General features: G+C 30.0%; 4 protein-coding genes across 11 annotated transcripts in view; 3 read left to right on the top strand and 1 right to left on the bottom strand.

The window, feature by feature from the left end:
* The window catches only part of LOC113865595, a 32,613-nt gene extending 30,838 nt beyond the window's left edge, over nt 1-1,775 (bottom strand). For 3 of the 7 annotated variants that reach the window (XM_027500272.1, XM_027500273.1, XM_027500271.1), the window contains exon 1: nt 142-1,773. In XM_027500272.1, the coding sequence (XP_027356073.1) occupies nt 142-983 (842 nt within the window). In that variant the 5' untranslated portion in view covers nt 984-1,773. Of the gene's footprint in view, nt 1-141 lie in introns of all 7 variants that reach the window. The other 4 variants (XM_027500274.1, XM_027500276.1, XM_027500277.1 and 1 more) reach the window with 3 other exon arrangements.
* Nucleotides 1,776-13,210: 11,435 nt separating this feature from the next.
* Nucleotides 13,211-17,166, top strand: LOC113865768 (putative lipase YDR444W). The gene is made up of 11 exons (XM_027500509.1): nt 13,211-13,435; nt 13,657-13,724; nt 14,476-14,546; nt 14,636-14,905; nt 15,135-15,295; nt 15,390-15,445; nt 15,547-15,599; nt 15,674-15,806; nt 16,574-16,671; nt 16,820-16,925; nt 17,055-17,166. Exons 1-10 carry the CDS (start codon nt 13,251-13,253, stop codon nt 16,889-16,891), a joined length of 1,167 nt encoding a protein of 388 aa, XP_027356310.1. The 5' UTR covers nt 13,211-13,250; the 3' UTR covers nt 16,892-16,925; nt 17,055-17,166.
* Nucleotides 17,167-18,693: 1,527 nt separating this feature from the next.
* LOC113866025 (EPIDERMAL PATTERNING FACTOR-like protein 2) lies at nt 18,694-19,476 on the top strand. Its single transcript, XM_027500911.1, has 3 exons — nt 18,694-18,989; nt 19,086-19,120; nt 19,213-19,476. Exons 1-3 carry the CDS (start codon nt 18,884-18,886, stop codon nt 19,474-19,476), a joined length of 405 nt encoding a protein of 134 aa, XP_027356712.1. The 5' UTR covers nt 18,694-18,883.
* A 4,690-nt stretch (nt 19,477-24,166) lies between these two features.
* Nucleotides 24,167-26,319, top strand: LOC113865301 (stress response protein NST1-like). 2 transcript variants are annotated; one of them, XM_027499763.1, is made up of 2 exons: nt 24,167-24,324; nt 25,274-26,319. In XM_027499763.1, the coding sequence occupies exon 2, from the start codon at nt 25,293-25,295 to the stop codon at nt 26,064-26,066; it is 774 nt and encodes a 257-aa protein (XP_027355564.1). In that variant the 5' UTR covers nt 24,167-24,324; nt 25,274-25,292; the 3' UTR covers nt 26,067-26,319. The 2 variants fall into 2 exon arrangements, with proteins under 2 accessions (XP_027355564.1, XP_027355563.1); XM_027499762.1 differs by having other exon boundaries at nt 25,241-26,319.
* Nucleotides 26,320-26,459: the final 140 nt, after the last annotated feature.

The raw sequence follows: 26,459 nt of genomic DNA, 5'->3' as shown, positions 1-26,459 counted from the left end.
TAGAGAGAGTAAAGGCTAAATTAAATATTTGGAGGGAGGAAAAAAACCAACGAATACAGCAAGAATGAGGAATTTTTATTCAACAAGATTATGCTCATGTTAACCAAATAAGATAAAAAGTAAATAAATAAAAACAATTACATTCTGTAAGCCTTGATGTAGATGCTGCCTCCAGAGCCACCTCCCCCTAGGGTCCCTCCATCACCCCCATCAGCCAAAACAGTTGCATTCATCTCAACAAGTTTATGAATAGTCATTCTCACAAGCCCGCCACCCAACCCACCATAGTCGCTCTCCTTACTCGTCGACCCTCCCCGGCTCCCAAAACTATACGGGTTCTGCAGCGAAGCCCAGGAATAGGCATCCCCTCCCCAAACATCCTCCGGAAGCTTCGTCGTGTCCACCAGACAGCAGGCACCCCTCCCGCCATGGCCCCCACCACCCCCCTCAACCCCTTGGGGGGTCCCACTCGTCTGCGGAGGAGGCTGTCCCGCCATCCCTGTCGTGTTAACCACCGAATCATTCCCAAAACCACCATTCTCTGCCTCCAACTCAAAAGCTCCGGTGACAATCGACGAGCTGTTACCTAAACTAAAATTGCCGGTAACATTAACGGTAATCATGCACCCGGGAATCGCACAATGAAACCTCACCCCAGGTAGGATGTTAAAATTTCCCTTCCCTGCTATATACACGTCGCGATTCAGGTTCACATCGTTCACAATCTTGCACGTCGAGTCCAGGGACCCAACCCCACCGAGATCGTCCACGCACGACACCGACGGCGGATGCGGCGGTGGAGGTGGCGGAGCCGGCGGCGAATAATCTTGATGAAAGAGATTCCAATTCAAATCAGTTACCGAAAAATCGCGCTCCAACTCGTCGCTCGTTGATTCGACGCACGCGCACTGCCTCTCGAAGACGACGACTGCGAGCGCGAAGATTGCGAAGAATCGGAGGCGCCGGAAACGAAATCGAGCCATTCACCGGCGGCAACAGAAGTCATCACATTGAAGGAACAGAGATTCGGATTTCTGAACTAAAATTTGATTCAGATACCAATGCCATGACCCATCGCGGTCACCATCAAGAAGAGAAAGAGAGGGAAAACAAAAAGAAAAGAAAAAAACCCTAGTCCGTGCGTGCGTACGGAAATTCAATCTCACTGAAAACCCTAGAAATCTCACGGAGACGGGCGGGGAGAAAGATCGAAGGGAATTAGAGAGAAGAAAGACAACGGAGAAGAGCGAGCTTTATTTAATTCTGGGGGTAAAGGAAAAGGGTGTGCTTAAATACGGTGAGGTTCATGTGAACCCTGGTGATTTGTATGAATCATATCTCGTAGTCTTGCACTTGGGTGAATCTTATTGGGCGCATCTAGGAAACTATTGAGGACACTACCGTTGTGAATACTTTCTTGCTTTACCGAACCTCACGCCGCTTTAAAGGAGCGTCAGAAACACACTCCTAATTAATGAAAATAATTAACGGACGAAACCCATGTGGAATGTGGAAGTGAAAAGCGACAAGAAGGGTAGGTTATGGTCTGCGTGGACATACGCGCGTGCGCGTGGGCAAATACGAGGAGAAGAGGGGGAGAGCGACGGCGCCACCGTGGAGTGGGGCTAAGCTGTGACGAATGAGGTTCGGACAGCGGTGAGGGTTTGTTGATGTATGAATGAAGGGTTTGTAGGCGGTGTCAGCGCGATATTGTTCGGCGGAGCGTTTTAGCATGCAATAGCCACAGCGTCACTTTAAAATTATTGAAGGATAAAGGTACACGCGTATTCTTTGGGGCTTGCCACCCCACTCCGGAACACAACAAGCTTCCTCGTCTCCCAGCTCCAATGGTTCAAAGGTTGGGAACAACCTTTACTTCCTTCCTATTAAGAATGTATATTAATACCCTTTTATTTTATCTTTTTTTTCTAATTTTAATCGTTCATAATGTAGTTTTTTAAAAAATAGATAAATAATTTGTCTGTGTATAATTATTAAAAAATTTAGATTTATACAAAATTATGTTTACTAAATTATAATTTCATTACGAAAAATCATCATTATATTGTATTTGTGTTGAAATGTTCTATTCTTAATATTTATTTCATCCTCAAACGTTATATATTCAACACATTATTGAGAATTTTTTAAAAATATTTTAATAATATATTTAATCAACAAAAATATATAAATGATTTAAAAATTCAATTAAAGACACATTATTTTTCAAGTTAAACAAATTAATTTTTAATTGTTTACAAATATTTGGATATTTAAAATTGATAAAATTTATGTAAATAGTGAATATTTTTATACTCAATAGAAATTTATTAATATTTTATGTTGAAAATCACTGCAATGATTGAGAAAAACAAATATGTTAACAAACAAGTTAAATTTTTATTACTATAATTTAATATTGGTGTTAATTGTTATGTATAGAAAATTATATGTTAAAATATATAAAATAGCTCATGTTACTAGATATAGCTAATATTGTACTGTAAAATAATTAGTACAAATGACATGAATAAAAAAAATAAAATTTAAAAACTAAAATCAAATTAAGATCAGTTTTGAAGACTATAAATATATTAAAGTTTTTTCTTTTAATGTGAATTACTTTATTGCTATTCAATATGTTTTATGTTTTAGAATTTTTATTATTCATTATTATATTTATTTTTTATCTTATTTCTGTTTAAAGTAATTTTAAAAAATTAACACAAAATTTTACTTCATTCCAAACTTCAAATTATTAAATAAATATTTAACTAAATTGTATATTTAATTATACTGTTACTAAAATAATAAAACAGTACTACCTAAGAATATAGAAGCATCTTGTCAAATAATAGTAATAAGATTTATATTATTCAAACGGTAATTAATGTTTTTTAAATTTGTATTTTTACGACCCTTCTGCTCTTCAAATCAATAATAATAATAATTATTGTCCGAAATAATTATTCTTTTCAATTCAACAATTATTCAATGATGATGACATGCAACCTTAAGATCCCCCTAATCAACCTGTTTCTCTAGTAGTTAAACTATGTGTATCTTTGATTTAACTTATATTCAAAAAGTAATCATCTCGTTTTTGTTTTTTATTTAATTAAAATTACTATTTTTATAAACAATTCATATCAAATGTGTATTATTTTAATGAAAATATATCTGGCAGATGTTTTTTGTTTTCATTTCCGATCACATTAAAATATCATCTCAAATCGTGGTAGCCATCAACGTGTATTGTTTCGTGAGTTGAGTATTCACGTTTTTCAAAATTATATAATTCATAGTTTATTTATTTATTTATAAAAATTATTTTTTATGTAACAAAACTTGAGTACTCACTTTCAAGAGTGAAAACTTTTTTCAAACTATTTTCTGTAGAACTTCTTCTGTATTAAGTGTTTTTTTTTTCTCTGACTTTTTATCGCTTAAATGTAAATTATGTTATGAATATCAAATCATTTACTTACTAATATAATCTTTTAAAATTAATTATCAAACACTAACTCACGTTTTTTATCAGTGATTTTCTTATGACGTTTATCTCTTTAATATGTCCTTACATAACAAATAAAATGCTTATTCTTGACAGTGAAAATATCGCTTATTACACTTTATTATTATTATTCTTCAATTATTCTTTTATATATGTTTTATTTCAACTCTTGGTTTTAAATGTTATTTAGATTAAAAAATACACTTACATTGCACAAAAAAAATATTAGCATGTGATAAAAAAATAAAAAATTTGGCCCTTTCTCACATATTTTGTTTGGAAATGCTTTCGACCAAAGCAATTGTTGTTTTGATAACAATTAAACATTATGTGTGTCTAATATTTGTTATGGTCAACTTTGTTTAAAAATTTGCTCTGTGCAATTGATGGAAACTACAATTTGGTACATGCATGCAGTTTTAATTTTTGTTTGGTCTATTGCCAACGTCTTGGTTGTAATCCTTATGGTCACTTTCAACATACAATGCAGCAACTATTGGGATGCACACTTGTTTTCTAAAATTCTTAGTTTTTCTTTTCCCATTAATTTAGGGCTTTCATCATCATAATAGTTGATGCTTTGGGATGCTAGAGGCAGCCTTTCTACTCTATTCTTGTGAGTTGCAATAACATTTTTAATCAACAGCAACTACTAACCATCCCCTTCTAATTAGCTGAAACAAACTTTGTCATGCTATGTTAATACTAAGCAAACAATGTAGTTACTGCTTCTGCACCTGTGGCTGATGACTTGTAATTTAATTAGTAAGGTAGGTGTTAAAAATTTTGAGGTTTTAAACAAAATTATTAGAGGGACTCAGTATAATATAAAATTTTATATTATTTTTTAATAATTTAAACTACAAAATCATTCTACAAAATTCTACAGTTAAAGAAATATAATTTTTTACTTTTAATGGTTAATATTTATCTCTCAAAATAATTACCAAATCATTATTTTTATAAAATGAGTAACAAATAACCCGAGTAACATTTGTAATAATGTTTAAAAATGTCATAGTCTTATTCACAAATCAATAATAAATAATATAATAAATTTACATTTGAAATTTTTAAATTAATAATAATTTTTAAAAATTTATTGCGAAATATAAAAGCTTAGAAGATTGAAAGCCTAAAGCAGCTGCCTCATTTGTCACGAGGCAACCATGACACTGGTACCAAAGCCACTCATCATCTAAGCTAATGCACAAACCACATTACAGAGCCCTCAGAACCTCTTGAAAATGAAATCATAGAAAGATCCTCTAACAAAACCTATTTCCATATCTAAAAGTTCAAAATTTGACACCATAAAGCTCACTTGGTGAACATGACAACTATAGACAAATTATTATTAAAAAGACAGTAAAAATAAAATTTAAAACTAAAAGCATTCTCAAGTCATAATAACAATAACAATTACAAACCAAAAAAAATGTGCCTAAATATCTATTGAGGAAGTTGGAGCCTTTACTGAAAAAAAAAGTTTAATATGATAAATTTATAAAAAATAAATAAAATATTTTTCATAAATTAAAAATAACTGCAAAAAAATATACAAATCTGGGTAGCCTACCGAGGCTACTCAACATTGTAGAACACTTATAGTTTTGGGTACGTGAATGAACATGTTTTTGTCAAGAGTCACTCGAAATAACAATGATATCCCTTGTCTCCAAACGTTTATAACTTCAATGAGTATCTTGCCCATTAAATTGAATTGTTGGGGCAAAGTATAAAAGCTATTATTGGGAGATTGTTTAAATAGTCGTATTAAATCCATTTCTGTTCTATTTTCTCAATGTTAGTTGTAGTTCTATTCTTTTGTCGCTCCATGTTATTATGTCATTTTTGTTCTATGTTTGTAGTTAGATGATGGTAGTTGACGATATGTGATTGTTTCCAATATAAGTTGTTGTCAGCAAAAATGGTAAAAACAAGTTCATGGATTTTTATCATTGAACTCAACGAATGAGTGAAGGTAAAAAAAAATAAAAAAGAAAACTTATGTATAAGGTTAACACAAAAATAATTAACAATTCTAAGATTAAACTTTAAATATTTTAAATTTTTAGAATTTATAATAATATATAGTATTATATACTATTAGGAATAGAAACAGCCCAAACAACTTGACAGGCCTGCGGCCTAAGTTACTTTAGATTTAACCTAATTTAACTTATTTAATTAAAAATAAATAAAATTTTAATTTTTTTAAAAGTTTATTTAAGTAAATAGGTCAACTTAAGTTATTTATAAAGCATATTATGCCTGACCTGTTTGTATATATATATATATATAATATTATTATTATTATTCAAAAATATTCTCAATTTTGAGTGTAAATATTTGTTTACAACCTATTTATTGTATGTTTACTAGTCTAGATCTATTTAGACTTGTTTGTTGGCCTTAGTTTAATCACTTATTAAAAGTTTTATTTGCAGCAAACTTTGTTAACATGCTTTAAGTTAGGTCAAGCTATCTAAATAGACAAAATCAAACTAAAAATAAAGTCTTTGACATATAATAATTATAATTATATATGCTATTAGTCTAACCTGATTTGACCTGATTCTATACCTGTATACCATGATTATAATTTATTTAGCATAAGTTAATATTTTATATTATTGAATTAGTCTAAGCGTTGTTTATTTACAAATGAGTAGTTTGTTTAAAATTATAAAAAAATAAAAAATATGATAATATTTTATAGTAACAATAAATAAATCAAAACTTTTCATGTATCAGACGAGTATGATTGCTAGTAATCTGTAAATCAATAGCACATAAATGTTCACATAATTATCAATTTATGAGCATTGTCATCAAAGTTTACGCAACAAGCGATTTTTTCTTGAATTAAAATGAAATGTTTGCAAAAATAATATATTGTGATTGGCCTTGTATTCTAGAAGTCATCCAATCACATCAGTATACCACTTACTCACCAGTAAAAGAAAAGCCACATGTTTGTGTGATTTTGTTTAATTTTTTGAAAATAACAATTCATGGCATGATATAAAAATTTCATACTAAATTTTAAAAGCACTATTTATTTAATTATTATATTTTAAATTAATAAATTAAAATTTAAAAATATCTTTTATTAGAGAATCATTTTCTCAACAAATTAATTATAAAAATAAACACGAACTACAACGGAGTATATGTCGGTGCCCTCAAACACGCTATAAAAGCAGATAATACTTTTGAATGTTTTGATCTTAATACAGCCAAAAGAATAAATATATATACATACAGATCACCTTGATTTTCCTCTCTCTTTCTTGCTTAAGCACGAGGGATGATTGATAAAGTATTTTTGGTGTTGAGTCTAAATTCAAGGTTAGTCTTAATTTATTTTAATTTAGTGATTTTTTTTTCTTTCATTATGAATTAAGACAAATATTTTGCGAGAGAGTCTTAATCGTTGATTTATAAATGATAAATGAGCTCACCATAGGCCTAAAAACAACAAACATTAGAATATTTTAAAACTCATGGATTGTAGGCAATCATGTGAGTAGTAAATTCAGTCTTGTGCAACCAACCATAAATAAAGTCTGATGGATAATTCTTGTATAACAATATAAAAGAAAATTAGAGTCTAATAATGTTTGAAACTTGAAACTTTGGAAAGGGTTATACTATCACAGCTAAAGATGAAAATAAGTCAAGTTGTCTAATAAGGACATATAGCTTAATCTTTTTTAAGTTTAGTTCGGCTTAACCTATTCAATTAATAAGCTTAATTTAGAATTTTTTAAAAATTTAATTAATTAAATGAGTTAGGCTTGAACTTAATAAAAAATCTATTAGGCCCATTAAAATGAACTATTTAAAATTTATTAAATTAATTAATTCTAAAATAATAAAATTTTAAATTAAAAATCCTAATACTTTTCATTGAAGTTAAAAAATGTCTTTATTACTTACTTTCTAAGAGAGATGATTCTGTTTGTTAAATTTTGTTTACATATCCTATATGCATAACACTAATATTCATTTACTGTTTCAATTATATCTATACTGGTTTGTCTCATCTCATTCATCATCTTTTTACTATTAATACTAATGTGTAAGACTTTATGCTATTATATTTGCTTAATGATTTATAAATTGATGTTCATTTTATTGTATTTTTGGTATGTATAGTGATTTATTTATTTAAATTAAATATGTAGTTTAAAAGTGATAAATAAAAATATGTAAAAAACGTTCATATTTAGATAATTTAATAATTTATTTTTTATAAGTAAGTTTAATAACTTATTAAATGTCTCGATGCAAAGTAGACCCTTAAACATGTTAATAGACCAAATCAGGTCATTAAAAAGGCCAAACTAATTTTAATAAAAAGTCTATTACAAGTAAACTTAATATATGGCTAATATATTTTCATCTCTAATCGTAGTATAATTTATTTTCTCCTTTTAATCAAATAATTGATCAAATTTTGTTTGTCAATGTTATAAAATAGCTTGAAAGGAGAGGGAGATCTGTTTTGTTTGAAAATAAAAAAACTAGGGCATACTTTTGTTTGTTAAATGAGATTAACCAACGTAAGTTTGCCAAGCTTAAGAAAGGGAGAAAGGTATCAAGCTATCAGTTTTTTTTTTCTATTTTTGCTGAAAAGCTCAATCTGGCTTCGTATAAATAAATGATTGTTGTTATGTTTGCTTTGGTTTCTCAACTTTCTTTTTTCTTTCACTCTTCACGTGCCCCCTTTTACCCCTTTATGGCTCTCTTTTTCTTAGGTGAAAATTGGTACCTAAGAATAAGCAAAAGACTGTTATAGTTTTTAATTGCAACAAACTCTCTCTCTCTCTCAATTTAAGGAAGAAAAATGTCAATAGTATGATTCAAACAAGCGAAAACTGATAATTTGTTGATCATAAAAATAAGTTAATTGATATGCTGTTATATCTTGACCTTTCTAAAGTTAGGTTCTTATCAATGTTATAGCCTACTAAATTATGAGCTAAAATTAATGGTCTGTTGCTTTCTAGTTCACGAGTTGCTTCCCAGGTATAATGGTCAAATTAAGGGCTTAGTGAATAAATGTTTTCATGTTAGTGAGGAAACTGTTGTGAATGAAGCATATTAACGATTTATCTGTTACAAATGGTAACATACTAACATTTTATTTTTTTTATTGAATTTGATCACCGCGTCTTTGTCTCCATTCATTATTCTGAATAACAATCAATTTATGCATATGTATAATATGATGCACTACAGCAAATATTCTTTAGTTGATTTTAGAGTATTGTTTCCACTAATGTTTTGGTTTTCTAGATAAAGAGAGCTCAATTCACAGAATCAAATTGCTGTTCTGCTGCTTTTTGTTATATTCTAAATCAAGTGATTCATTATTTGTAAAATGACAATACGTGGATTGTCTTCGAGGCTTTCTACTGTGAAGACCAAATTCAAGGTATGTTTTGCAATATTTATAATCAGGCCAAGCAGTGGGGGATCCAAGACCCTAAAATCAGGGGATGCAAAGATACAAAGGGTAAAAAAATATAAAATATAGACATTATTAATAATAATTTATTAAAATTGAAAAGATTTATGAAAGTTTAGGGGATTATTTGCTTTCCCTCAACTGTACTGGATCCGCCACTGAGGCCAAGCCAAGATAGTCTTAACAGTGACTTCTTTCTGTCAAAAACTGAAGGATGTTATGACCTTCTCTATATTTACCCTTTTTCTTTCCAATTTTGCAAATTACCGAGGTTTTCATTACCTTAACAATGAAGCATGGTATTTCTATATTTTGAATGTATGAGTTGCTGTTATCACCATTTTCTGGGCAAATCTTAAACTTGCTTAGCATGCGAAGACCAAGGTAAGTGACATTTTGCTTTAACAAGTATAGGAATTATCATGTGTATTGACCCTTAACAAGTAAGACTAATAGGGGATTTGTTATTTCCTGGGAATTTCATTGCTCTGTCTCTCTCCGATCAAGATATTTTCTAGATCATACAAAGTTGTCTTGCACATGCCCTGCTGCTCATACTATTTTCGTTACCCAGAAGGATATTGTTTCTTCAAGGGAATCCATTATTTCCAATTATATATCTTAACAATTAGGAATATCATTATTTTTTTTAAAATAATTTGTATAAATCATGAATTAAAATCATAAATTATAATTAATTGCTGTAAATCAGCTTTTTATTATTTATAATCTTATATGAGTATTACCACTTAATTATTAACTTCTTACCGTGATAAATGTTGCCTTAGCACTAAGGGTTCCTTTATTAGATTAACGGTGTTATTATTCCTTATGCAAAAACTGGAAATAGAAGAATTCTGAAATCTTCAGATTTTGGTGGTATATGAAGCAAACGAAGAGTTCCGTGTACTTAACTGAGTTCAATGCATGAGATGAGGTGTGTTAAAATTCAACATCACACTGAAATAGACTTGTCATTTCTAAAAGAAATGCTTCCTATATTATTGGCACAGGATATTTTACCGAGTTATATTTGAATTTTAGGATATATAGTTTGAACAGTAATTAGAATATTTCCATTAGAAGCACAATGGCTTTCTTTCCACCAACTAAACAAACTTGATCATGAAAACGATGGCTTACAATTTGAAGGTATTGGATACAACATATTTTGCATTAGACATAATATATAGTATGTATTGTAGAAATAATAGCTGTCAAATATCATTTTTTTAATTATTTATTTGATAAAAATAATGTAAGGTTTTCAAACATAAAAAATATTATAGTTTTCAAAAATTTTAATTATTTGTTTGATATTTTTTTTTTCAAATTATATATATGTATATATGTATGCATGCAATTAAAATAAAAAAATATATAAAAAATAATAAATATATATCGGATTAAGAAACATATTTATTTAATATTATTAAAAATTAACTCATATTACCTATTATGAATTCATACTAATAAACTAATTATTGATTGATTGTAGAAAATTTTATAAAAATATAAACTATAAATTTTTATGCTTAATAATATAATAAATTAATATATAAAATAAAATATATTTTTATTATTGATATAATAAAATAATTTTATATTATAAATAAATATTTGTTTATGTGTGTTAATTGAATAATATAATATAATTGAATAGAAAAATACAAAAATATTGATAAAATAGTATTTAAAATTAAGTCAAAATTAATATTCACTTTTGAAATTAAAGAATAGAGATAGAAATAATTATGTTGTAAAAATTTGTTTTTTCTTTGTACTTTATCATTGTGATATTAAAAATAATGTGTTTTTATAGTCCTAAAATGAAGTATAGAATGAGTGGAGAAAAAGAGAGATAAAAAATTGAAAAATACAAAATAAATATAAAAAAAAAGCATGATTAAAAATTTGGCTCATGAATTTTGAGCAAAATATGGTACCATGTACCATCGTCATTTCCTCCTAGGATAAATATGGTAACATAAACATTTCATGGAATGTGCAACAAAAATCCATTCTTCTTTTATGATTTGGTTACTTTATTTCTCCCTTCTAATTTCTTTTAGACAATTGTTTGTGAAATTCTTGTATTTTTAATCTCAAGTGCACAAGTTTATATACACAGTTGTATTATCTTTACAGAGCAAATTAGGTATTGAATTAAACCAAAGATCTGCTATAATTTATTTTCAAGATTGTAGCAATTATTATGGCACAACACTTAATTTTATCTGTATCACCTTCTTTAGATTTTTATGTGCCCTTTTTATAAATATCTCATTCCATGGAGATCAGTTGAACTCAAGATGTGTGCTATTAAAATTCTTCTACATTGGAGGCTGGAAGATTATCCTACGATGATGATGATGATGATGACATCCTGCAACACATGCTGCTCAAAACAAAGCAAATTCAATGCAGTTTCCAACTATAAATGAAATTAGATATGATCCATAAATAAAAATGAGTATTTTCTCTTCATCATTCTTTTTATGTCCATAACTTACTATTTTCTGATTGAACATGCATCAGTAATTTAAGAAAATAAAGGAAAGCCCTTTAGTAAATATGGAAAGGTCTCAAATTTTCAAGGGAAATATTATTTTACAGGCATCTAACTTTGCTCATTTTATAGTAATAAGTAGCAGGTATCCTGCACAATATTATTCGATTTAGGAAAATTTCAAAAGTAAAAATATCTAAAATTAAAAAAGAAATATGCACAATTTATTTAAATAAATAAGAAAACAAGAAGTTTATATTTATACAAAATAATAATAATTTGAGGGTCATAGTTGTTTAATTTTGTCAAATAACAAGCTAATTTATAAGCTATCCAATTGCTTTAGTTAAACATGCACTACATCACAGAAATAAATATTCATATAGCACAAATAAAATATTATAGGAAAATATATTAGCATCAGAATTATCAAGTTAAATATTTGAATAATTAAAAAATTGTGTTTCTTACATACTGTGAATATATTTTATTGTACTCTAATATTTTAATAATTCCTTGCCTGTACCATTTTCTTTTTATTATTACCTCATTTAAATATTTTAACTTTTTTTTTATCTCTTATGTATTTTAAATTTTTTTTATTTCTATACCATAATATTAAAAATCACGTGGTGCACGAATTACTGCATTAGTAAGAATCACAATCTTTGGAATAAAGAAATGTTTACACAAACTTATATTTAAGTTTATATATATGACATTTTTATTGAAGATGTTTCTCTAACATGGTAGGTTGTACAGTTGCAAAACATGAGCCACAAGTATGTCTGGTTAAAGTAAAGAACCGCTACCACAAAAAAGAAATAAAAAAAGGGTTCAATCCAACCAATGGAACTGAATAATATTGAATAACCGTACATGTTACTTTACAATTCGAATATCAACTTCTGTGAATAAGTGGTCACGTGTGTCATACCACAAAAAGTTATTTGTTATATCTAAAGCGTTAAATGGGCACCAATTTTTCTATACAATTATGTGTGAATAGGCTAGAAATTTTTGTTTAAACAATTTAAGTGCGACCATTTACGGGTCAATTGTTTCTTTCTAGAAGGAGTATTAACTTTCTAGAATGAACATGGAAATGAGAAGATGTGAGATAAGCGATTGTGAGTGACACGCACAGTTATTACTAGAAGATTATCTTAATTTCAATGATCGTAACTTTGAAGTTTGAATGCGCAAAACCTGCAACAGCCCACTCGTCTAGTTTGCTAGTCCAGATCATGGTGCCACTGCAGAACACAGACTTTAATGTATTTTAATTCTTAATTAAAATTTATTAAACATTATAAAAAATTAAATTAAGAATCATATTTATATTTTTGATAAATTTTGGGAGATAATTAAAAAAATATATATAGTTAGATTTAACTGTGGAAAAAGCCTAATAATCGGCATAGATACGGATGCAATTAAGAAAAAGATTGGACGATGAAGTTTCAAATCATCAAATAATTAAATAATAATAAATACAAAATAAAAAAACAAAACAAAACAGAATATGTATAAAATAGAAGGGTCAGAGTCAAGGAGTTGTTGATCTTGAAAGTCATTGAAAGGCTGCTTCGGGGCTTGAAACACAGTACAAGAATGAATCTGAATATAACTACTTAAACAGCTTCTCAAGACTTCACCTTGACGCAAACCAATAACAAGTCATGGCTTCTATGGATTCAGAAGTAGTGCCCCAAGTTCACGAAATAGACCAGGAAGGGACAAAGAAGATGGAGGTGAATAGTGAAACAAGGAAGACCAAGAAGAAGAGGAAGTCGCGTATCTCCAAGTTTGGTTGTTTCAGAATCGAACGTGATGACAAAGGTGAAGGTTTTGATATTGAGGTTGTTGATGCTTCTGGTCAGCGTCCCAATCCCACCCACTTGATCATAATGGTTAATGGTCTCATTGGCAGGTTCGTTTTTCTAGCTGATTTTAGTTTTAACCCTTTTTTCTAAGAGTATTTGGGAGTTCTTAACTTTGATAATCAATAATCATGATGACTAAGTCATTAAATTTAAGCTTGATGATTTCCCTTTACTACTACTAAAATTATGTATAATATAGCACCTGGCTGTGTGGTTATGCTTAATCAATCTTCTTGTTAAGTAATGTGGCAATAATCCTTTATTGCAGTGCTCAGAATTGGAAATTTGCTGCAAAGCATTTTCTTAAAAGATATCCAGAGGATACTATTGTACATTGTAAGTCCGCAAAAATTCAATCCTGGTAGCTTCTTTTGTCTGTTGTGATTTCTAACTACTTAAGGAATATCATCAGATTGATGCTTGGGATCAATTAGATCAGGTAACATACGGGGAATAGTATTTTCTGTTTTTACGATTAATTACAACAATGCCATATTCTTGTTTTTAAAGTTTTGCACATAAGACAAATCGTTAGAATCAGAAGATAAAGTAAAATATTCTTCTATCTGTTGACATTATTGTAATTATTTGTGAAGAAATGGAAACAGAACGTTCTTTCAAACCCCCCACTTTCTCATTCTGCGACTTAAATATGGCGATGAATTATGTTAGTTTCTGATGATATTGTAGAGCTGCATATGTTAGGCTATCCCTATTTCACCTAATTTTCTGTGATGCCTTCAAGTACCAACAAATCTTGGAGGGTACGGTTCTTAATTGGAGTTCTAAAGTTTGGTTTAAATCATATCCTGTCCCTTGATGTTTCTATAATGAATGAACCCCATATACAAGACAATAAGTTGGTGTTTATTATGAATATTGATGAAAGTTGCTTCTTTGAGAGCCATTATTGTGCAGTTAGTGAAGTCCTTCTTGTTTGCAAACTAGATGAGCTTGCAAGCAGATGCAACCTTCTTCCCCTGCAAGCAGTTTCAAATATCTTCATTCTATATTTCTATATCACATTCTTTCACGGCAAAAGTGGCTTCCACCATTTAATGGAATCCATCATCATTGTGCAATGCAGGCAGTGAATGCAATTCTGCGATGTTGACATTTGACGGTGTTGATGTAATGGGAGAGAGGCTGGCAGTGGAGGTATGCTATACCTTTAAATTTCAAATGTTTCATATTCATGCTAATAATATCCAGAAAGATATAAGATTTTTATTCTCCTTTTTTCTCAGGTTATATCAGTTATAAAACGTCACCCAAGTGTTCAGAAAATTTCATTTGTAGGTCACTCTTTAGGTGGCTTAGTGGCAAGATATGCAATAGCCAGGCTTTATGGGAGAGACATTTCTATGGAACTATCTCAGGGGAATGGACATTGTGAGAGAGAGATTTCAGATCAAGAATGTTATGATAGAAAATATGAAGGAAAAATTGCAGGGCTGGAGCCCATAAATTTCATTACCTCTGCAACACCACACCTTGGTTCTAGAGGGCATAAACAGGTTATTCTTTTAAAGCTTTAATAATAGGTTGTCTGATGTGACTTTACTGTAACATTTGTAATTTGAATGCTTTACTATGTGTGATTACATTGCTGCAACAAGTGAAGGGAATTAGTGGTAATTGAATAGCAGTATAGTGTTAAATATATATATATATATATATATATATATATATGATTACTGTAGCTTACTGATCTGTGTTGATAATGGCTTCATGACTTGGTTTCAGGTTCCTATGTTTTGTGGATTTCGCTCTCTTGAGAAAGCAGTATCTCGTGTTTCATGGGTTTTTGGTAAAACAGGAAAACATCTATTTTTAACTGATAGTGACAATGGAAAACCTCCTCTTCTTCTCCAGATGGTTCGTGACTCTGAAGATATGAAATTCATGTAAGATATATGGTTTGGTTCCTTTGGTTTTTGAGAGTCACTAACGACGTTCTGAGTCATGAACAAATAACATACTACATGTATTTCTCTATAGGTCTGCTTTGCAGTCCTTCAAACATCGTGTTGCCTATGCAAATGTGCGTTATGACCGTATCCTTTGTTTTACTTTCAGCAGAATTAACTGATGGCTATTCTTGTCATAATTTGTTGTCACTGTTAATACTTGCATGAATAACTTGACTCTTAAATAGAGCTTGTTGGATGGAGTACATCGTCTATAAGGCGTAGAAATGAGCTTCCAAAGGTAAATATTACCAAAGCTTCTGCAGTACAACTTATATAATTTCTGTAAATTGTCTCACTAGTTTTTTTATTCAGCGTCGGAATCTTTCAAGACATGAGAAGTACCCACATATTGTAAATGTAGAGACAGCAAGATCTATTTCTATTGCTGAAGAAGTTCCTATTGAATCCGAAGTGAGTAATAGATCCAGCAAAGTTGACATGGAAGGTATTTCACCTTTTTTAACTGATTAATTTTATTTATCTTGTATCTGCTGATATTTGAAAGATTTTTGGCATACCTACTATGATAACATGACAAGGTTTTGTTGTTGTGGCCTGAGGCGGCGAGTGCTTGGCTGAAGCTCAAAAGACAAGCATTTTGTTAGACCTTTGTTAGTTCAGATGGCCCATGAAAGTGAAAATGGAAAAAACAAAAGAAAACAAATCAAAGTTTATGTCATTTAAAGATTCTTTAAGAAAACGCATTAGCTTTGTTTAATTATTCGTATTATAGTATGCATTTGGTGGAGTGACATCCTTACACAGGGATTCTAATTGTCTTTCTTTCTGGAGGGAGCTGTTGGACATGAGACACATTTTTTTAACATGTGATTCAGTTCTTGTTATGATATATATATATATATACACCATGATCCCGTTTGTTAAGTTTTAATACCTAATAAGGAGGAAATTTTCAAACAAAAATAATTTGTGCGTACATGAATTACTACAACTGTAGTCTTTTGAGAGCTGCAATATTGCATAAATGCTAAGGTAAAAGTCGTGTCTATGAGGGTACAGTGGACCCAATTTTCTTACTTGGAAAATTTGTACTAACATGCACAAAGTATATCCTCTAATGATTAAGAACCTTGAGAACCAAGCCTGCATGTTGCTTTTGTAATTTACAAATTTCTGGTAATTCTGATTGATAAAGAATTGTTGCTTTATATTTTGGATCATTATTAACATATATACAATAAACACTTGTAGAGGAAATGATCAGAAGCTTAACGACAATGAGCTGGGACCGCATTGATGTCAGCTTTAGTGGTAGTAGGCAGAAATATCTAGCACATAACACCATTCAGGCAAGTTTCTGCTTCTTGAAACCCATCATGTAGGAACATGTCACAAAATTTCTGTTTTGAAAATCTATGCTGATATTCTAGCATATTATCACTTGTGTTAAGCCTTTAACATTATATTTACTATGGTTGAATTTGGTTTTATCTCCAGGTGAAAACTTACTGTATCAATTCTGATGGAGAAGATGTGGTCCAGCATATGATTGACAATTTTCAGTTATAGAATTTTCCCACATTGCCAGCTTCTAAAAGACAGGGTAATGGATCAGGATCCTCTCCCGTAACATGATCCTCATGTTTCGTTTTTATTTTTGTTTAAGCAAAAATGCAAAAATAGCAGCACATGATGGTCATGTTTGCACAAATGAGAGGATCCCGATCCCAGGGTAATGCCATTTTTTTTTCTTGACAAGGGGAAGAAAAGGGGTGTTTGTGAACATTCACTATCCTGCCTCACTTTATGGGCTGTAAGTTGGAAAGGATACATACCAAGGCTCGATTGTTTTACATTTTTTTAGTAAAATTGATTTTTGTATAAATAATTTTGAAATGTGAAATATAATTTTGATGGATTTCTGTTCACAAATTTTCATTAAAATGTGTATTTCGATAAGAGAAATTGATCCATGGTTTGTCAATGAGGACGGACACAAAAAAAGGTGTAGAGAACAAAAGAAATGGCAGGATAGATTGATGAAATACAATGGGGCGTATAATTGTACCATAAATTGATGAAAAGATAAATTCTGTAGATTAATTTATTTTGAAGTTTTTTGGGTTATCTTTACGAGAAAATTAATAAAAAAATATTTAAAGAAGAAGCTACGAAACGTGCAATTAACCTTATCAGATCTGATCAGCACGGAAATAGTGAGAAAAATCTTTAAATTGTAATTTATTCTATACACAGTGCATCATCAATAAAATTTTATACTCAACTTATGAGATTGTAAATAGTTCTGACATCTTTCCTTATTGTACGCATTGAAATGATCTGCAAGACGTTTATGCCAAGCAAAAGTTAGCCTGAAGTAAATTTTGACTAAAAATGAAAGAGTTGATCATGGAAGTCCAGGTTGTTCGAGAAAATAATTTTTATTTTTATTTCTATAAGTAATTGTAAAAGTATTATCTTATAGTTTTTTATATAAATCTTTGAATATAAAGAGAAAATAACATTTCTTCAATTATTTGTAAAAGTCAACCTCAAAACCAACAATTTTATATCTTATCAACCTCATCTCCCTTTTTATGTCGGTTTTATATATTCTGGAAATAGCGGTGCCTCATGGATCATGATGCGATCACAGTAAGCAACTGCTGAATTCAGCGGGCCCAATAAGCCTACCTGACCCACCATTCCACCATCTTTGCATTAAGAGGGACCTGTAAAGACTAATGAACAGCATGCATTAATGTTTCGTATATTATTAGCATGTTTAAATTCAAGTTTATTTGAATATTATTAGTTCATGTTTATGTATACATTTTTTAACGTGTTTCTAAGTATAATATCAATTAACAAATCCACTTCCCTCCGTGACTTCCTTGGGAAATAATATAAGACAGGTTTGGCGTGTTCAAACATCAAACAGTGCTGAACATGTGTTTTTTCCCACTTAAGAAAAATATAAAACTGAAAGAATGAAAACCAATGCTTGTGAACTTGGTAACGTGGCTTTGGTTTTTCTCTTGTATTTTGGTATTCGTAAGTTTGCTGTGTTGTGGGCATGGCCATTACTTGCACACCTCAGTTCAAGATTTGTCCCCATACGATATAAGTTGGAGTTTTTGAGGCTCAGTGAACGAGGTAACTGTGTGTCTGTCTGAGTGAGGTCCTTGCCTTTGCCCTTTCTTTCTCTCAAAGTCCAATACTTATAATACACCTTTTGCAGTGTGTTTATCAATTGATGGGGAAATAATGAGGGTAAAAGGAGTGAGTGAGTGAGTGATTGCCTTTGTATTATAGGGGTTGCATTCAATATCTGACCCACATTAGGACAACTTTTTCAGAATTTTCAGCTTCACTGCTTTTTCTACTGCTACCTATCCTCCGTTTTCCCTTACTCTATTTTACTCTCTCTGTTACACACTCAAGCATAAACATCCTGTTCTTTTCCACCATCACTTTATCTTCTATCAAGCCTTTTGTATTTAGTTACACTCTAAAAACTTAACTGCTCCTTTCTTCTGAGGTCTCTTTCCCTTGAGAAAGATGGGCATCACTCAAATGTGTTTCTGCTGCCACAAATATAGACAAACCATCATATGGCTCATTCTCTTTGCTTCAACTTTGACCAATATTGTTTTCATGGCTGAAGGTTTGTTTGTCCCCCCTCTATTCTGGTCACAATATAATTCCTTTTTCTCTTTTTAAGAATCTAACTTTGCATATTCTTATGTGTATATGCATGCAGGAAGAGCAATTTCTAATCTTATTGAAGTTACCAAGGTACTAAATCAAAACCACGAAGTGAATTCTTCTATGCAACTATATGCCAGTATCTAACGTGGGATCATACTATTATTTTTATATATATGCAGAAGGACATGAAAGATGGGGAATCAATCATGGTTGCAAAAGCTCAGATAGGGTCAAGGCCTCCTAAGTGTGAAAAGAGATGCAGAAATTGTGGACATTGTGAAGCAGTTCAAGTTCCGGTTGTCCCTCAAATTCAAAGTCATAGAAGGCATTTTCCCACAGCAAGAGGAACCGTAGTTGTTACTTATTCAAGAGGTGATGACCTTTCCAATTACAAACCAATGAGTTGGAAATGCAAGTGTGGGGACTACTATTTCAATCCATGATTGAAAGGGTGAAGACCCATATATTTATTTGGCAATCAAAATGTGTATCACTTCAATTAACTATACATTCCTCCTATCTCTTACAACCATGATGCCTCCCACCTTGTATATGGTTGATATTTGGCAATTATAGTACATATTTATTGCTTCTTTTTGCTAAAACAACTTTTATATATATATATATATATATATATATATATATATATATATATAAATAATACCAGAAGCATCTTCATATCTATTATATTTTCCGTTTACATTATGTACTGAAATTTCACTTCAGAAGAAAAAACTAATGTAAAGATTTTGTGCATATATGTTAGCACATAGTCAATAGACCTCTGGGCATCTTCTTTCATGCACATATTTTCCTTTTATGTTATTATTATAAAAAGAAAAACAATGGGATATTAACTGAAAATGTTTAATGGTATTTTGGGATTCCATTGCAAAAACAAGATAAGAAGATCTAAAGAGGAAGAGAAGTAGTGTGTCAGAGAGTCCTGTTTTCGTATCCTACAAGATTAAGATTTTTTACATCAGAAATCAGAGTGGATGAGCTAATGCAACCCACCTCGAAGAGATAAACTTGGACGACAGCATACGTGCCTAAGGATCTCATTTATTCACATATTCCCATTTTTTTAGTTTAAGTTAGTTTGTTAGCTGACACAAATATTTCAGTGATGAAGATTTTGAAGCAACCACATCCTAGTGCATTAATTAACTGTTAACTGCCTCTTCTAACTCTCAGGTTTTCAGGAGAGGAAACATATATTTATGAAAGTCGCATTTGGTCCATAGAGGCAGTTTTTGGATAGAGTGACTTTTTAAATACAATTGTAAATATATTTTATACATGATTGGTCAATTTTTTAAAATAATTTTTTTTAACAAGTATAATGTTACACAATAAAAAAAATGTACATGTTAAATTTTTATTAAAAATTAAAATATTTATTTACATTAAATTTTGTAATTTTTTTATAAAAAATTATTATTTATAACCTTTTATGTGTATAGTTTGTAAAAAAATATTAGTCAATTTAAAAAAGTGTATTAAATAGCATTTCTATGTTTCTTAAGGGTAACATAACATTGGTGGGGTAAAAGGAGTTGGTGATTCTGAGTGAGTTGCATTGATTTTCTTGTTTATCTCTTTTGGTACAGACAATGTATGGTGGCATGGCATTTAATGTCACTCTTATTTTGTTGCTAACACTGTACCACTTATAAGAGCACTGCCCATTCATCATCCTTCTCCCCCATCTTTCATGTTGTTGGCCTGTGATCCAATATGCAACCCTGTCATCGCTCATCCATAAATTCAAAGTTCTAGCCATACTCAAGGAATGAAAATGTTAAAACACCATTTTATTACACTCTTTTTTTAACATATTAGTGTATAGAGTTTTGTTATATCTTTCTATAAAAGATATATTTTATGATTTTTACCATTTTATGAATTAAATTTTAAATAAAAAGAATATGTATTTATTATCATGAAAATATAAGAAAATATTTAATAATTTAAAAAATATTGATAAAAAATAAGAGATTTAAAATATAGATAAAAATATTGTTTTCAATAATTTTTTAAATCATTACTCTAAACTTTTACCATCACATAGTTATAAATTGAATTTGCTCGTGCAAATACGAGAAAAGGTTTATCATCTGGGATTGACCTCGTGGCAACCACCCCTAGTAGATGAAATATTGTCAATGACCAAAAATTTGTCTTCTCACCATTTATTCAAGATTTTTCTTAGAGATTACAAGTGAAAAATTATTGCATTCTGCTACTTCTCTGACTCAAATTTTGTTTCTCAAATCGATTAAATTATGCTACATGTTAGTTTTTCTGTATTTTGGACTAAACTTTGGGCTCGTTCCTGCACTGTTTTTCGACTAATAGAAGTTCTAAGTTGAAAAGGTAAAGATTAATTCTCTATGCTAGGCATGACCTTAAATTAATCTGACATGATTTTGGCATCAACGAGATGTAGTTTTTACTTAAATAATTTAAACTCATGTCTATAAATATGAGAAGCATGACCCCTAAAGATATGCAGTTTAACCCATCTTCAGATTCTGTTAAATTTTCCATTTACTTAAACATCGAAATATTTTTCAAAAGAATACTATCTGTTGCACTGCAATAGCCCTGTAGTTGTCAAAATCACTTGAGAAAGTTTATAAGGCACAACACTATAACAGTTTAGAGCCTTTCTATGTCAATAAACAATATGATGATGATAATGTCCTATTATGAGAGAAAAATATAAAATATGACGTGGAAAGGATTCTTATTCCTGATAATACATGTTTACATGATAAAATAATTTTTTTGTGGAAACATTTTTATTTTTCATTTTTAATTTATCAATTTATTGGTTAAAATTATTTTATTATTATTATTATTATACTGTTTTTTCTCTCAAAGAAAACAATTTTACTTATTTTTCAGTATCATTGTTTATATTTAAAAAAACATTCAAGTTATATCAACGTTCAAATCCTTGTTTTAATGTTAATTAGATTAAATCCCATTTGCTTATATTTATAAAATAATATTTAACATTTTATTTTTCTTTTAAATATTAATTGTCCATCTATCTTTAAATAAATTATTCATACATTTATAGTTTTAACTATTTATACATTTTTTAAAAAAATTAAAATTTAAAGTTTTAACTAAATTTTAAAAACATTGTTTTTTGTACCAGATGCTTCAACCATAGGATGAAAAATAGTTGGTTGAAAAAGTTAATGCACACAATAAATGTATTCGGAAGAGTTTTTTTTTTTTACATTGATTGAAAGATAAATGAAGATAAAGTATACTAATGCTTAAAATTATCAATATATTTTATTATTTATTTATATTTTTATGTCTCACACTATTATAATAAAAAAATTTATACTCAATCTGAATCTTTTATTTAATTTATATAAAATAAATTATAATTTATTATTTTATTAATTATTAGATATAAATTAAATAAAAAATTTAAATTAAATATAAGAATTTTTAGACTTATATTAATGTAAGAAGATAGTTCTTCTATTTTAATTAATTTGTTTTAAATCCTTGTTTATTAATTTTTTTAAAACTCTCAATTGTTTTAAGAACCAAACATTTTAATTTGTTTCTACTCTTTGGATGTTCAGGAAAAGTGCATAAGGTGAGGGTGGAGAGCAAGTCTTGGATCTCACAATGAATTAATAATAAAGCAGGTCTCAGATCTATCAACATTACGTAAAATATCATTGTGTTTGAGAAATGTAAATAATATTTTCCCTAACATTAAATTTGACAAAAAATACCACAATAATTATCTCAACTTTAAAGAAAAAATTCATTTTATATCTTATATGTAAATGATAAGGGAGTCAGAAATTCAAGGATGAAGATACCTGCTCCAACTCGTTTCCTATTTAGTAGTTAAATTATAAAGTTGTCTTGTTTGTACTAAAAATATGCTTGATTTTTAATTTTCATTTTGGGTTTTCTTTTAAATAAATTTTAGTTAATAATTAAAAATCTTCAAAAATTAATGTATTAAAAAATGTGTATATCAACGTTCTTCTGCCTCTATTTAATCTGTATTTAGATTAATATATATATATAAGGATTGCAACTTACTACCCAGTTATGATAATAATAAAATGTGTCGATTCTTATCCCTGCTATCACCAATGCCTCCACAGAGAAGAGAAGAATCAACAAGAAGTGAAAAATTTATCAATATCAATATCTTTGGTCTTGAAAATTTATTTTAAGTTCTAGTTTATTCTTTTATTTATTTTCATCACTACTTCTATCTTCCAACTTAATTGAGATATTTTACGTGAAATTTGCCATAATTATGTTCCCATTTTATTTAAAGTGATTGCATGAATATATATATATATATATATATATATATATATATATATATTTAAATGTCATGTAAGATGTTTTGGTTAAGTTATTTTTTTGTGAATTTAATATTTTTTAGCTAATAATTAAAAACTAACTTTTTTAAGCATAAAAATCAAAGAATAACACGGTGGAAAAAAGAAGAAGAAAAGTTTAAAAATATATCTTAAATTTTCACCCATGTACTTTAAACTGATTTGAAATTTTGATTGGAATTTTGCCATGTATATAAAAAAATATCACTGAATTTTAACCAACAAACCCAAGCACAGACAAAACACATAATATTGACAGCAGTTAATAGAGATGGGGAAAATGAAAATAATAAATATAGTATAAATATGCTAAAATATATTTTACGCATGAGTACACACTGTACTTATACTCTGGCTTGACTTTATTATAGAAAAGAATTATATATTTATCTATTTGTATATAGTATTATATTGTTTTTCATATTTTTTATTAAGTGTATAAATTTAATGAGTGTATCAATATAACATTTTTTTAATATATAAATGAAGTAAAAATTACTGTGCAAGTAGCATTAAAAATGAAAAATGTTGTTTCCTACCTCCAATGCTTAACATAAATACTCTTTGATACAAAAACGACGTCGTTATGCATGTCCGTTAATGCCAGAAAGAGCTAAAACATGCACACACATCATGTATGGCTGGCTTGGCCCGTGACTTGTATGTGATTCACGAGCTTTCGCAATCTTCTCTCTCTCTTGTTGTGGACTTCGCGTTTGCTCCTCCAAAAACACCATCAGAGATAGCATAGAGATATGATGGATTTTTCTCACTCTCTTAGCTTCTCACATATCCTCTATCCTCATAGTTATTAGCTTCCCACCAACTTTGCAAGTTGCATTCTACTTCAAACATCGACTCATCCAGCACCTTCTTTTTCTTCAGCATGTATGTTCATTCTTCCTCATTTGCTTCTATTTTTTTGACAAGAATTTTTTGGTTCTTCCGACGTCTCTTTTTAACACTATAATATAAATATTAGTTGCCCACGAAGCTTGGACTTAAACCACGTGCTGAGTTATCCCACCATTGCAATTTGAAATGTGTGTATATTAATAGGGTGAATTTTTAATTATTTTTTGTTATTTAAATCTTAGTTAAATTGGAAAACTTTTTTTCTGACCTTTGAATTCAGCAGATGGTTTTATGGTCTTTGTCAATGAATTTGTTTTCGCGCAGTTTTTCTTTTTTACATACAGTGATGAGCTCATTGATTATTTGATCTCAGAATTCAATATATTTGTGTAATGTGGAGGCTATAGAAGTCTTGGGGTTGTCTCTGATTGAAGAGTTAAACTGAATAGCTTGTTTTGCTTCATTTTTAAGTTGCAACAGATTTAGAAAAATAAGTGATTACCTGGTGGAATACCTAGTTTCCAATTTCTTGACTATTTTGGGGACTCAGTGACTTACATTACTAATAAAAGTGTTTCAAGCAACCAACCATTAATAACATTCCAGCCAACGTTAAATTTTGGAAAACAAATGAAGAAAGAGGACTATCATTGTCATCTTGATATAGAAATTTACCAACTATCTTGCCTTCAACATCTTTCCTCAGCCTTAATATGACATGATATTATTTTCTTTGTTATGCATAACGCTTAACAAAGAAAATACTATCATTATGCATAATGCTTAATTATTTTTTTCTTCAACTCTATGGGAGAGCTTTGTGAACAGTACTATTACATGAGTCAAACGGGATTGACTTTGATTAAAATATCGAGAACGCTGGCTTATGTTTGTTTTCCTTTTTTTTTTCTGATATGCATTTTTAGTCACATCAATGCTTTTTGCACAGATTCTGCTAATCTCTGTTGCTGATAGTTGGCAGAGAAATTAATGAGTAAACCATGCTGAAGCAATCACCTAACAGAAATCAGAGGACAAAAGGCTTCAAGGTAAAGCAAGGTTTGAAAATATTTACTTTGATCGCTGTTGGCATATGGTTGCTTTACCAACTCAAACACTCGTATGATAAGAAGTCAAATGAGGAAAGCTCTTTAAAAATACTTGAAAATCTGAAGGCCAGTATTGAAACTAAAACACTCGGAAGAAAAGGGTCCCAACCATGGACAAATAAACCATACGAATTGATGGATGATACAGAAGAAAACGAACACGAAAGGGTAAAGGAACAAAGCAGAGGAGTGGAAGATTATTTAGTTGGACTTGGACATGATAGAGATAAAGTGGTGGAAGAGGAAGAAAATGAGGAAGCAGAAGACTTGATTGACGAAGAAGACAAGGAGAAGGAGGAGCCAAATGAAGAAGATGTTGAAGACATAGGAAAACATATGGAAGATATGAGCGTATTAGAAGATCAAGGCCATGATGACGGTGAAAAAGACACACAAGCAACAAGTGAGGAACATTACAAAGAACGTGGTGCATCCAGGGTTGTCATGCAGGTGACACAAAGTTTAGGTTCTGAATTTGAATTTGGAGGTTCAAGAAACGTAAAAGGGGAAAGGGTAGAAAATTCAGAAAAGAGTGTTAAAGAAAAGCAGCTTAAGCAAATCATGGGTCCAAGCAGTGTCCACACCACTGATTCAAGTCCTAAAGTGGTAGACCATGTGCCAATTGAACATGGCTCGTTTCCAAATGTCTTGTTTGAAAGGGAATAAATGATGTACTTGATTTTTGTGATGGATCAAATTCTGATTCGTTACTTAGGATGAAGTTTAATTGAACAACAAAGAGTAGCCATAATTCAACATGGATGCATGTTAGAAGCTTTTGTTTCCTTGTAAATGGCACGATTGCATGGGTGGGAAAATAAAAGGTAATAGTGGAATTGACAAAGAGGAGAATTTGGAAAAAAGTGCCTGGCGAGGACTTGCTGCCAACCAAGTAACTACTTTAGAATAATATCATGGAATTTTTCTTTTGTTTTTCTTTTCAAATTGTAAACGATTAAGATGTCCAACATTGAGCAATTGTAAACACTTTCTTCCTGTGAACTTGTGTCATATTATGCCTAGTGCCAAAACTATTATAGTCAAATCTTCTGGTTGAGG

Source organism: Abrus precatorius, unplaced genomic scaffold (genome assembly GCF_003935025.1).
Source record: "Abrus precatorius isolate BTA unplaced genomic scaffold, Abrus_2018 Scaffold4, whole genome shotgun sequence".
Classification (NCBI taxonomy): domain Eukaryota; kingdom Viridiplantae; phylum Streptophyta; class Magnoliopsida; order Fabales; family Fabaceae; genus Abrus; species Abrus precatorius.
This window is presented reverse-complemented; position numbering and strand designations above follow the sequence as displayed.

What these genes read in the sequence shown, in the direction of transcription:
- LOC113865768 (XM_027500509.1), top strand. Translation starts at nt 13,251, where the DNA reads ATGGAGGTGAATAGTGAAACAAGGAAGACCAAGAAGAAGAGGAAGTCG. An exon ending in GTTAATGGTCTCATTGGCAG is followed by an intron (nt 13,436 to 13,656) that starts GTTCGTTTTTCT and finishes CCTTTATTGCAG; the next exon opens with TGCTCAGAATTGGAAATTTG. An exon ending in AGAGGATACTATTGTACATT is followed by an intron (nt 13,725 to 14,475) that starts GTAAGTCCGCAA and finishes TGTGCAATGCAG; the next exon opens with GCAGTGAATGCAATTCTGCG.
- LOC113866025 (XM_027500911.1), top strand. Translation starts at nt 18,884, where the DNA reads ATGGGCATCACTCAAATGTGTTTCTGCTGCCACAAATATAGACAAACC. An exon ending in TATTGTTTTCATGGCTGAAG is followed by an intron (nt 18,990 to 19,085) that starts GTTTGTTTGTCC and finishes ATATGCATGCAG; the next exon opens with GAAGAGCAATTTCTAATCTT. An exon ending in ATCTTATTGAAGTTACCAAG is followed by an intron (nt 19,121 to 19,212) that starts GTACTAAATCAA and finishes ATATATATGCAG; the next exon opens with AAGGACATGAAAGATGGGGA.
- LOC113865301 (XM_027499763.1), top strand. Translation starts at nt 25,293, where the DNA reads ATGCTGAAGCAATCACCTAACAGAAATCAGAGGACAAAAGGCTTCAAG.